Genomic DNA, 13,869 nt, shown 5'->3' with positions numbered 1-13,869 from the left:
GTGGGGGAAGAGAGAGAGAGAGAGAGCGACTACGTATTATAAAATACAAAAGTGGCCTTGTGTGCTTTGTCGGCCGAGCATCCGGCAATCGTCGTTAGGTGACAATGTGACACGTCAGCGGGAGTCAATTTGAAACATATTGCAGCGTGACTTGGTGGCGTTGTTGCAATATGGAAACGAGGGCAACAACGTAATTTCTAGTATCTGAGGCCGATGAATCAACCAAGATCAAATTAGCAAAGGGTTATTGGGGGTTGCATCAAGTAAGAAAGGAGACTTAGAGCTTGAGTTTTAGAGTATTTATCTCAATGTGGGGTCTTTTTTATAGTCAGAGTTGATTGAGAGGAGTGGTTGGGAGTAGGTGGCGGTGGTTGGTAATAGATGGTCAGAGTGCGTTCAACCGATGCCACACGTCAAGATCCACGGGATGGCTGGGATGGATCCGACCAATGCCATGTGTCAAGATCTGTAGGTCAATCAGATACCCTTACATCACTTGCCCCCGCTCTTGAGGTTGTAGCAACTGAGGTCGGTTGGTGGGTTGTGTCGAGGCCTCTACTTCGGCCGAAGAGAGTAGAGTACATTTGCATGGAGGTGTCGGCCTCTGCTGTAGATCTATTCTCAGCGGTTGTGCGGCAACTGCTCCTCCGTTCACCCTTTGCGTCAATAAAAGACGATCCTAGGCTGAGGGGAGATGATCGTGGCCTGTGCGGGCGTAGGCCATCCGCGTCCGTTGTCCGTGCCTCACACGGGCGTTGACGTCACCCATTGTATGTCCATACACAGGACGAGCATCAGGGTCGACTTAATGAAGCCTTGTACGAGACGACGCGTGGGGGGGTTCAGTTCGGCATATCCTTGAGCCGGAGTCAATGGGCAAACCTGCCCCGTCTCTTAGTGTTGTCTCATACATAGCTTCATTCAGTCGACCCCGATGCCCGTTCTGCATATAGGCATACAATGCCTATCCTACATACGGACATACGACGGTTGACGTCAACGCCTATACGAGGTACGAGCAACGAACACGAATGGCCTATGCCTACACGGGCCATGGTCACGTCCCCTTGGCTTGGGATGGTCATCTACTAACGCAAAGACTGAATGGAGGAGAAGTAGTCACACAACCGTTGAGAAGAGCTATGCAATTTAGGTTGACTCCTCCACGCGAATGTACTATACTCTCTTTGGTCGAAGCTGAGGCCTCGACACAACCCGTAAGTCGACCTCGGTTGCTATGGCCTCGAGAGTTGGTGGCAAGTGATGTAAGGTTATATGGCCAACCTGTAGATCTTGACACTTGGCGTCGGTCGGATCCATCTCGGCCATCCCTTAGATCCTGATACGTGGCATCGGCCAGACGCACCCTGACCATCTATCACCAACCACTACCAACTGCCACCACCTGCTTCCAACCACTCCTCCTCTTAAGCAACTCCGACTATAAAAAGGGGCTCCCACATTGAGGTAAACACACTGGAACTCAAGCTCTAAGTCTCCTCTCTTGCTTGGTCCGACCCCTCAGAGCCCTTTGCTAAGTTGACCGTCGGAGCCTTTGCCCCTGGGATAACTCCTGGGGCCTTTTCTTTCTCTTAGCAGGTTAGACCCATCGACCTCGAGCACTAGAAATTATGTTGTTTCCCTAAGCTCCATATTTGGCAACAACAATTGGTGTCGCCTTGAGAACGTCTTCAAAACTTTCGCTTAAAAAAGCAAATCTAATTTAATCAACTAGTGTCCCTGAAATAGCTAACAAGAAAGACCCCATCCCTAACGTCCGGAACTTAGTCACAATTGACCAGTTCGAGCTAGTCCTGAACAAGTTGGACAACCTGGCCCAGCAATTGGGCAACATAGGGAGTCTGGAAAGAAGCCACCCACAGGGTGGCCACCCCGTCAGAAGCCATGGACAACACAGTGGGCGATCCGCTTGTACCCCGCTAAGCCAATGCTCGGGCGGTTCGGAAAGAGTCGATCCCTCGGAATCCAACAACAGCAGTCGACGAGCTGGAAAACCCCATTCTAAGATCCTTTGGCTCCCCAACCGATGGGTCGACCTTGTGGGGTCCCACGTCAAGCACAAGAACCTCGGCTATCAACACCATCGTGTAGGCCACTACAGTCCCCCTCCAAGGGCGGAAGTTCAGTGTCACGCCTCTCCCCCACTAGTTTTTGACCTTCGCGACCTCCTCAATGATCATCGTGCCCACAAGGCTCAAGACGTGCTGGCGTTCGAGCACTCCAGGAACGGGACCAACCCATCCTGCGTGAGAGAAAACCAGAACTAGGCCGAAGCAACAATGCTATACACCGTCCAGTGCCTCAGAGATATTCAAGCGTAGATTGGTGCCCTTCAAGATCATCTTCGGAAAGTAAAGGAGGGCCAAGGTGACACCTCCACCAGTTGCCCGACCTCTTCCATCTAAATGAAGGCATTCATAGATTCCATCCTCTCAGAGCTCCTCCCGCCAAATTTCAAGGCCCTGGCATTGGAGACCTATGACGGGAGTATAGACCTTGAGGACCACCTATAAAGCTTCTAGGCCCTCATGCTCCTACACGGATACTTCGACACCCTCATGTGTTGGGCCTTCCAAGCCACATTCAAGGGAGTAGTGCGTCGATGGTTCTCTACACTGCCTCCACACTCCATCACCTCTTGGGAACATTTCATGGACCTCTTCCTAGATCACTTTATGAGCAGCTGATTGTATTAGAAAATTGTCATCTCCCTGATGTCCATCAAGCATAAGCGTGGAGAGAGCCTTCAGGCATACATGAAGAGGTTTAACCAGGAAGAACTCGAGGTCAAGGACCTCCACCCCTCGGTCTTCATGCATACTGTTGATGTCCATCAAGCATAAGCATGGAAAGAGCCTTCAGGCATACATGAAGAGGTTTAACCAGGAAGAACTCGAGGTCAAGGACCTCCACCCCTCGGTCTTCATGCATACTGCCATCAATGGCCTCCAGCCTGGACCCCTTAGCTGGTCCATTTCCAAGACTCTGCCCAAGACTAAATTCGAGTTCTTAAAGAAGGTTCAGAAGTACATCATCGTCGAAGCCAACAAATGCCTCCAAGAACTGGAAGCTGAGGGCCCAATGACAAGAAGAGGAAGGACATGAATGACTGCGACGATAGTCCCACCAACAAAGGAGGAGAGAAGAAGCCGTCGATCCTTCCTTCAATAAGTATGCACCACTAAACTCCTCCAGTACGCACATACAGATGCAAGTGGAAAAGAGGAATTCATTAAGTGGTTGGCCAAGTTGAAGAGGAACCCGAGAAGGGGGAACCCCAAGAAGTACTACAAGTACCACCGCTAACCACGACACCGAGGACTACTATGAGCTCAAGAACGAGATCGAGTCCCTACATGTTTGTCACCAACAACGACCGACAGTTTGACGACGCCAAATTCAAATAATGGTGTGGAAGCCTAGGGATAAGGCAACAGTTCACCTTGGTCGATTACCCTCAAACTAATAGACTATCCAAGGTCACCAATAGGACAATCCTAGATGGATTGAAGGCAAGATTAGACAGAGCCAAAGGGCTTTGGGTGGACAAACTGTACAACATTCTCTGGGCATACCGAACAACACCTCAGACTGCCACGGGTGAAACCCCCTTCAACTTGACATATGGGATAGAAGTTGTCATCCTAGCAGAGATCGGCCACCTGATGCTTCGGATCGAAGCATATTAGGAAGCCGAGAATAGTGAAGAGTTAAGGAACAACCTTGACCTATTAGAAGGTGTCTGAGAGCAAGCCCAAATCAGGGTCGCGACATATCAACAAAGAGTTGCAAGATACTACAACTCCCGAATCAAAGAGCGTCACTTCAAAGAAGGCAACCTCATCCTTAGAAAAGTCATGGTTCCTGAGCCCGATGTCAAAAAGTTTGACCCAAACTGGGAAGGGCCCTACAGAAGCAGACAAGTAATAAGACCCAACACCTTTCGGCTGGAGTATATGGGTGAAAGACTGGTGCCTCGCACCTAGAACTCTGAGAATCTCCAAATGTACTATCAATAGAGTTGTAAATACCTTAGTGGAAAATTCTAAATGAAAAGTGCAAGTTACTCTCACCTTGAATCTTTCATTATATAAACATTCTCGTCCTCTCCAGCTGCTAGGAGCCCTCGGTCGACCAACCGCAACATACTATCTTTCTTAAGGTTATACGCTCGGACCAGATGTCGGCCCCAAGGCATACGACACTTTGCGAGTCATACGCCTAATTGCCTTTTTGACCTTCTATGACTAAGGCAAGAACTTTTGTGACCCCAACAAGTGTTGATTAGCTAGGCCACAACCCTGGCCTCTGCCTCAAAGACCCTTAAAGAAGCGAGTCTTTGGAGGCCAAAGAGCTGACGTCGGGCAATTACTTAATAAAAAACATGATGAATGACACACTAAGTAAACGACACTTCCCCACTAAGGCAACCACTCGTGACCTCAACCACAATCAACTTCCCTTTTTTTGCTAAGGCAAAGAGTTCCAAGACTTTGATAGCTGCTATCGAATAGCTCGTGGTGTCAACAATGGCCTAAAGGACTCTAATACAAAACGTCCTCACGAAAGACTAAGTAAAGAACACTTTCGAAATAAAGAATTACTTTATTAAAGGATAACAAGTTTCTTTACAAAGATGCCTCTTTGGAGGAGGCATCAACCCATTGCATAAAACAAAGAAAAATAAGAGAAAAGAAGAAAGGGAGAACATCTTTTGGAAAGAAACTTAATTTGCATTTACTCAAGTATCTTTACAAAAAAAGGCCTCTTATGGGGAGGCGTCGACCCCTTACAAAAAAAAAAGAATTACATACATACATACATACATACATACATACATACATACATACATACATATATATATATATATATATATATATATATATATATATATATATATATATATATATATATACAAGTTTTAGGGGCACTCATGCCCAAACAAAAGAAAACAAGAAAAATTTATTGACCCCCTCCAGTTTGAGTGGCAACCTAGGCAGTGGCATTAGTGGTTGGGTTCTCGTCCGTCCCCAGTATGTCCACTATCTACTGAGCTTCAGTGGCGAACGGATCCAGCTGGCTACGTCGAAGCTAGGAAGGAACTTCATCACCTGGGCCTTGCATTCCTCAAAACCTTCTAAGTAAGCCTGGGAGGCAAAGATGGAAAGATCTGTCTTGTGTTCCTCCGAGGTCTTATATTTTTTTATCATCTTTACGGCCGACTCCTCCAACTGCTACTCCATTGACGCCAAAAAAGACTTTATCTCCTTTACGAGCTCTCGGTTATTTGCCACCTCGACCTCAACTTTCTTACGACGCTCGTGCTTGTCACGTGCCCGGCCCTCAGCCGCCTCCCGATCAGAATGCGCCTCGGCCGCTTTCTGCTTTAGGCACTCAATCTCCTCTTGCACCCACCGAAACTACTGGATCAACATCTCAATCTTATCGCAAAGGCCGGCCGTGCAAGAGATCATATGCACATGAAAAAACAAAATCATCAGTGACATCACCAAGAAGACATCAATGGCACAATGGACCCGAAGAAGTGTACTCATACCTCAGCAGCCTTATCCAAAAGTGTGTCCCAGACCGAATTCACCAAATACTACGTCCAAGATTGGTGGTCATCAAACAGCCGAAGCTTCGCTTGATGTGACCCACCTGAGGTCCCCTCGGGCTGGCGCTACTCGCGTAGTTGAAGTCTTTTGGCCTGAGGATCTCGAGTCATTTCTGTAGGGTGCTATGCTTGTATCTTCTTAAGGGCTGCCTTGGTCTTGGCCCATTGTCTTGCGGCCCCCTCCTCCGATGGATGCTGAGGCATGCTTCCAACAACTCCTTTTCTAGTGGCTCTCTTAGACGCCGCCTCCCACAACTTCGCCTTCCTATTGCCCTCAATTTCTGTGAACAAGAGAAGCAAATGGGTCAGAAGAGCACCAACAAAACTTAAGGAATTTCACAACTGGAAGACAACGAAAGCGCTCATACCAAGGGGGGCAGGACTAAGGCCGGCCATCACCAAGGCCTCCTCCTTCACCAAGGATCTAGTATGAATCATCCCGCTCAGCTGAAGTTGATTCATCACAACCTTCTCCTCATCGCTGCTACGTGAAATAATCCTTTGGGCCAGCGTGTCTGTGTTCCCCCAGCCAGACTGAAAGGAGCAGTCTTGGGGGCAACTAACGAAGAAAATTTTCTTCTTCCAATTGTGGATAGACAACGGGTTGTCCACCACCCTTCCCCGTTGGCCTTGGAAGTACCACAAGTCGTCCCCATCAGGATGCTTCCTCAGCACGAACATACACCAAAATATGTTCAACATCACTGACACCTCTTGGAGATGGGTCATCACCAACATCATAACGACATTGGGAGCGAGGTGGCTAAGGGTGAGGTTATAATGGTTCAGGATCTCGAGAATGAGGGGGTACAAGGGAAATCGCAACCTGAAGTGAAGGTAATGCTCATGGACTTACACCTCCCCTTCAGGAGCAAGCCACAACCTATCACCCATGCATGGGACTCTAGCCCTATAGTCCCCTTGAATGTAGTACATCTGGCCAATGCGCTAACTTGCCCCTTGCCGAGAGTGTCGTCTAAGTCAGAGCGAGGACAATGCTCTAGCGTCACGCCTTGACACTTATCCTTGGCCTACTCCTCAGGTGGGGGTTCTCGGCCTCTTCCACATCCACCACATCAGGGTACCCAAGAACATTCCCTGGGGCGTCGACCCTCAGTTGCGTGGAACCAATACTTTCATTGGGAAAGCCCGCACTCTACTGATTATGCTCAGCCTCACGAGACATGACCCTCTCCCTCAACACTTGGACATTAGACGTCAGAGAGGAGCTCTCGAAGTCACTACTATCACTCCTATCACTATTAGGAGTGTTGCTAGGAGTACTCCAGTTAGGAAGGTTATAAGCCTCACAACTAGAATCCAAGGCTGACATGTTGGAGGCAGGAATTCTTTATCTAAAGATGTTAACCAAAGAAGGTATAAGGGATTATTTGTTGATAGCTGAGGTATCCGCAGTAGCGGAAGGTTTTGAAAAAATGGTGGAGAGTTGCTCAACCAGCCTCCTTATTTAAAGAAAAATGTATAGCTCAAATCCAACTGTTGTGGACCTACCGGCTTGACAGCCCGAACCGGCGGGCTCCATGTGGCGTCGACCTCGGGAGACAAAACGACACCAAGAGATGGGGCCAATTCGCCCATCGACTTCAGCTCAAGGATATGTCAAACTGGACCCCCCACGCCATCTCATACATGGCTTCATTCAGTCGACCCTGACATCTGTCTTGGGTACAAACATACGACGCTCATCCTACGTACGGACCATACGACGGGTGACATCAACGGCCTTGTGAGGCATGAACAACGGATGCGGATGGCCTACGCCCGCACGATCACGTCTCCTCGGCCTGGGATGGTCCTTTACTGACACAAAGGGTAAATGGAGGAGCAGTTGCTGCATAGCCGTTGAGAAGAGCTCTACAGCCAAGGTCGACGCCTCCATGCAAATATACTATATTCTCTTTTTGGCTGACCTACAGATCTTGACATGTTAGGATCCTGGCCATCTTACGGATCCTAACATGTCGCATCGATCGGACACACCCTGACCATCCATCACCAACCACTACCAACCGCCGCCACCTGCTCCCAACCACTCCTTCTCTCAGGCAACTCCGATTATAAAAAGGGGCTCCCACATTGAGGTAAACACATTGGACTCTGCTAACTTGACCATCAGAACCTTTGCCCTTGGGATAACTCCCGAGGCCTCTGACATCTTCTTTCCTTCTCTCAGCAAGTTGGACCTGTCAGCCTCAAGCACTAAAGAGTACATTGTTTCCCTTGGCTCCATATTTGACAGCAACAACGGGAACCTCTGCTCAACTCAGTTTCGATGTCCACTACCATTCTTGGCTTTCATTGATAAAAAACGTGGACCATATTTATACCAGCCATTGGATTGTGATTGGTCATAATCCATCATTGACCCGATCCGACGCTAAGATTACCTTTGCAGATGAGAACATTTCAAAAATCATGATTTCATCTCTCTGCCGATTAAGGGAGCTACCATGGCACGTATGCGACGGTATTAGGTGCATATGCATCTAAGCGAGTCTTGCCCTTTCACTTGATCTCCTAGACCACCAAAACACCAACCATTGTGCTCTATGTGCTAGATCCTATACTAAAAATAATTGGTTTTGTCTTCCTCCCTCCGAGGCCCTTCTTGGTATAAATCTCCTATAATCTGACCTTCCATTATAGGGGTCCAACTGTCCAAGTGTGGTAGGTTGACTAACACTACCCTTATTGTTTTTGGAAATTGACTAATCCTTCTTTGTCAATAACGTGTGTCAACAAAAATATGAAAAAGATTATTTTACCCTCTACTTTTCTTTAAATTTTGAAAAAGTGTATCTCCCTCTCCCGCTCGTTCTTTCTTTGGAACCGCCAGAACTGTAGATCTCTCCCTCTCCCTTTCGTTCTCTTCTCCGGAACCGCTAGAACCGCCAGAAAATTAGATTTTTCAAATCTCTCCATATGTTGATCATCTATGTTGGAGCCCATTCTAATTGGAAGTTTTGGTGTCGATACTTCTGAAAGATTCGATTTTGGTATCGTTGGCTTTGTCACATGTGGCAGTTGCAGTTGAACCATTGATCCTTTATCCAAACCAAAGAGGAAGTTAGGATGGGTTCCCTCCTTATGGCTTGATGAACTTAATTGGGACGCTCTGCGTCTATGCAATCATATGTAACCACGAGGGTATGCCGCTGAGGTTATCAGGAACAAGAGTTGATTGGGAGGGTTATTTCAATGCATTAGATACATATTATGATCACAGAGCATCGGATATGGGCGTTGATAGATCCTTATGTGAAGAATGAAGCCTTCAAGATGTGTTCAAGTGGAAGCATCTATAAAGGGTGTTGGGGAAGTAGTTTGGGGTTCAGGAACGGGACCCGACATAAAATCAAGACAAAAAAGACAAAAAATGGACCTAAATTCTGTTTCAGAGTTGGAAGTTCATAAAATGAAGACAAAAAAGACACATCATAGGCAGATCTTCTCTGCAACCAACCGACACAAACTAGTTCTGTTTCAGAAATCAGTTATGAAATCACTTACATAGAGAGTGTGTTCAAGCAAAGAGTGGACTTCTATTATGTTTCAGAGTTGGAAGTTCATAAAATCAAGACAAAAAAGACACACCCTAGGCTCTACAACCAACCAGTGCAAATTAGTATCGATCACTCACAAAATGCAATGTTAACATGTGCTGGATGTAACCAGATACCACTAGGTGAGAGTAGTGAGTAGAAAAAATAGGTTTGTGAGGGAGAATTTTCTTACTTACCTTTTTGTAAGTGGTATTATCTTTTCCAATGGTCCAACCAGACTGATTTTGTGCCTATAGATTTTACTGGTAATTTCTAAGCCCTTGGAAGATAATTCGATGCTCATACCACCATTATTGGTTGCACCCCAGACTTGAAATTTTTATCGGGTTTTATTTTGAAACAGGAACTTAGTTCCTGGGTTTTCGCCGGAAATGAGGATGTTGGAACTAAGATTTCTTTGCAAGAACTGAGATCAACATCTCTACTCTTGGGTTTTTGTTTGAAACAGATAAAAAATGAAAGAAGAAAGGTTTTAGGGATGTTATTTTAAGAACAAAAGTCAAAGGGATGTGAAAAGGTTTTAGGAATGAATGTGAAAAGGGTATTTTATGAATTTTTAATAAATATATCAGTCACGTGATGCCACATGTAACGGAAAGTTAACGGATGCTAACGGTAAGGGTAGAGTTAGTCAATTGTCAAAAACAGTAGTAGTGTTAGTCAATTTTCAAACAGTATGGGTACACTTAGTCAATTAGCTAAATCATAAGGGTAGTTTAAGAAATTTGCCCTATATATAATTGGGCCAGCTTGAATCGGATTTGGGTTACAAAAAAGTTAGGCTCATGCCCAACCTGAAAAATAAAAAACCTTGAATCCTTAAGCCCAAACACAACTTGAGGACTGAAATTCCAAATCTAACTTGTGTAAAATTTCGGATTGTCTGAACTTGGGTTGGGTTGGCTAAGTTACACTCTTAGGGCCTATTTGTTTCCTCTTAACTCTTATCTCTTAAGAGGAATCTTTTAACTTTAAGAGAAAAATGGTTATTCGTTTCCTCTTATCTCTTTAAGTGCAATCATACAACTTTTTGTTTTCCAATGATGCCCAAAAGACAAACAAAAACTCTCATATATGGGGTCAAAATGGATATTTAATAATTTTCACAATTATGAATTCAGAATAGCATTCTCTGCATTCAGAGTTCAGAGGAAAGAAAAGTTCACAAATAACAATATACCTCTTAATGTAATTATTGCACTTTCAGATGTACAAACATGCCCTTATTCACTTGTCGGACTCTTTCATCGTGGTTGGGGTGGGATTTTTGACAGCTAATTAGGGGTGATCATTTCAGCCCGGCCCGACCCACCCTACACAAGCTCGGCCCGAAAATTCTGGGCTTGGGCTTGGGTTTTGTGTTCAGGCCCGGCCCGGGCCCACATCAAGCTTGCAAATTTTAGGGTCGGGCTTGGACTTAATACTTCAAGCCCGACCTGACCCATATATATTTAAACTTACACATTTTGTGTATAATGTATACATATGTATACATGTTATTTTATATTAGATTATATATTTTATATAAAAATATTATAACATGACATGTACAGTTTATATTATATAATGTATAAAATAAGTTTATATGCATGTTATTTCATTTAATATAAAATGTTATAGATATATAATGTTTTATATATAAAAGACATTGGCCCAAAATTAGACCCGACCCACCCCAAGCCCATATAGGCCTAGGCTAGGGCTTATGTTTTAGGCCCAGAACCTTAGGCCGGGCTGAGCCCGGGCCTAAGCTATAGTGTTTATCATAAGTGCAAAGGTCGGCCTGGCCCATGATCACCCCTACAGTAATTGGATACGGAACACGTTTTGACTTTTGAGAAAATCTAAAACTTTGGTGATCAAAGGATGGGGTGGCCGGGCAGAGGTGGTATTTGCCCACCCCACCCCGAGGGCCAGGCCAGACCCAGGGACCGGCCTATGCCCCTTATTTTAGATGCTAAACCTGGTCCGGCCATGACCACTCTAGGTCTCTAGCTAGCTAACCTGGGCTAATCATGGTCCACTTACAGCACAAGAGCAAGGCCGGACTCAAGCACGGGCTATGCCCCTTAAGACCAGCCCGGCCCGGCCCTGATCGCTCCTAGACAAGTAGCCAACAAAACTGGGCTAATCATGGTCCACTTAAAGACTTGACACAGTTGCGCCAAAGCGTAGTAGAATTAGATCGTTTCGGCTACAAAAGCGTAGTAGTAGACTGTAGATCCTTCAGGCTTCATCTTGAAAACGCGGTAAAATTCTCTTGTAGAGGATTGCGGATTTGCGGTGCGGCCATAAAGACTGACATTGGGAGAGCGTGGGAGAAAAGAGCAACGAGGGAAGAAAGCAGCAAGCAGGATGCCGAAATTCGATCCGTGGCCCGTATTTTTCAGGCGCGAATGGAACCGGAACTGGCCGTTCTTGGTCGGATTCGCCATCACTGGCACCATCCTCACCAAGTTTTCTCTTGGACTCACCGGTACTATTTTTCGTTCTTCTTTCATTTATATTTTACTCCTCGTCAAATTTCGTCAAAACCTAATACGATCATCTTTGCAACGAAACCATTTCCGCAGAGGAGGATGCGAAGAACTCTCCTTTCGTGCAGAGGCACAAGAGGTACATCTACAAGTTGCTGCTAATTTTATACTAACCGCAAACCCTAGAGACTGATACATATATTCTTTACCTTTATCTTTTATTTTGTATTATTTTTTATGTTTTTTCATAATTGCTTTTTGGAGTTCTGCGTTTCCAGATCTTTTCAAGGGTATTGCTTTACCTGTAAGCCCCGACATTTGATGATGTCTGAAGTCCTTCTAGCTTCACTGTGTTTGTTTGCGATGTCAGATCTAGAGTTTTCTGGGTTTTATTGAAAGTCCTCCATATTTTAGGGTTTATAGAAATTTCATCTAGGGCCGTGGAATATAAATGTGAGCGTATTATCTTTTTGAGTTTATGCTTGATTTTGGTCACAGTAACAACTAGCAAGGAGTTGTTAGAGAATGCATCAGTTTGTCCTTCGTAGATACCTGTATATGCCCATTCACATCAAGCGTCTCAGTTTGCGCTATAATAATGCATGGGGTTAGATATTTCCTCATCCTTTTTGGTGGATCATTTCTCTGCAATGCATTGACTTATAATGACAAATTCATCTTGGTTGTATTACGTATTAAAACGTTGTGTGCAAGAAAATAAAATATGTCCACTGAATTAATTAAGTTTAAAAACACAGGTCTTGTTGGAGGGCCATAAACCCATGGAAATATAATATCCAAAAGAAGTTTATTTAGGCAAACTAATCAAATTGTCAGTTCAGTAGTTTAACACCTGGTGCAAGTGATACACCCAACCAAGTAAGATTTATTGTGGTATTCTAATTCTTATTAATGGAAAAGAGTGTGTCCTTGCTGGAGCATTTCATATTTGGCTGTTTTGTTCCATAAGTTATATACTGTATTTCTTCCTGTCATAGTTGAGGATAATGCTTTGCTTATGCACAGACAGACAGATACACACATGCGTATACATATTTGATAGTAAAAGAAAAAAAAAAAAACAAATAGAAGAGGGTACAAGAACTGGTGCTAAGAAATGAAATCCCGTCAAGTATTGCCTATCAACCCACCTCAAGTAAATGATCCACCATCCAATAAGAACATACATCTCCCTTAACAACTAATACAATAAAAAAAATAGAAACAAATAAAACTCATATACCACATCAACCACAATCACCCTCCTCCACAATATAATATTGCCCTTCACCTTCAAGAACTGGTGTTACATACTTTTGTTGTTTTTTTGGATCGATTGTGGATCATTCTCTCTCTCTCTCTCTCTCTCTCTCTCTCTCTCTTCACTCAGGTGTGGGTGGGGTAAATTTCAAATTAAATGATACTGTAGTTGCCCCTTAGTATGGGGTCATTCTCTAGATAAAACATGGTAAGTCTCTTAAATCAAATAAAAAGCCTAACCTAAATGTCTAATATAAATAATTTAAAAATTTGAAATAATTCAGATTAATGGTCCCGCACTTAGTATGGGGTCATTCCTAATTTGTCAAGAAGGGGAGAAATGCTTTGTCTCATGTATAGGCCTCTCACTGTACATGGAGCACACTTGTACATATTTATGGAAGAAATTCTTACCTTCCCTCCCCTTCCCCCCCAAAATATGGAAGAAATTCTTCTGAAATGCCTATTGGCCAAACAATTTAATTTGGTATAGCTTTTCTAATAGCTGATATATTTTACTGCCTGTCAAAAAATCTAATTTCCATCAATAGTGAATGAAGGTGGATGGCATACTTGTTTGGTCTACCAATTATAATTATCTGTAATTTCTGTTGTGATTATTATTATTGTTATTTTTGCAGCAATCTATCGTTTGATGCTTCCTGTCTTTTGTAGGTGAACTTTTGACTTCTTGATGTAGTTGCTAGCAGCACACTTGGTTTCTTTCCATGGCAAGGGGGAGGGTAAGCTGTTTTGCTCTTTTATTTTTTATTTTTTTGGGTTTCCTGAAACAAACAGACGAGCAGACAGATGATTTAAAAGCATTGTTTTATCTTGTCTTTGGATTTCTGTTAGACTGTACTTTATATTTGAATTAAATAAAAGGAAAACCTTGATTGATTGGTTGAAA

At 44.2% G+C, this 13,869-nt stretch overlaps 1 protein-coding gene across 1 annotated transcript; it reads left to right on the top strand.

The window, feature by feature from the left end:
• The first annotated feature begins 11,447 nt into the window (after positions 1–11,447).
• On the top strand, positions 11,448–13,869 carry LOC104599212 (ATP synthase small subunit 6, mitochondrial-like). Its single transcript, XM_010261657.3, has 3 exons — positions 11,448–11,698; positions 11,796–11,838; positions 13,635–13,869. The coding sequence occupies exons 1-3, from the start codon at positions 11,578–11,580 to the stop codon at positions 13,636–13,638; spliced, it is 168 nt and encodes a 55-aa protein (XP_010259959.1). The 5' UTR covers positions 11,448–11,577; the 3' UTR covers positions 13,639–13,869.

Source organism: Nelumbo nucifera, chromosome 2, assembly GCF_055504915.1.
Source record: "Nelumbo nucifera cultivar China Antique chromosome 2, China Antique-T2T, whole genome shotgun sequence".
NCBI lineage: Eukaryota > Viridiplantae > Streptophyta > Magnoliopsida > Proteales > Nelumbonaceae > Nelumbo > Nelumbo nucifera.
The sequence above is the reverse complement of the archived record's forward strand: the minus strand, read 5'-3'. Positions and strand labels throughout refer to the sequence as shown.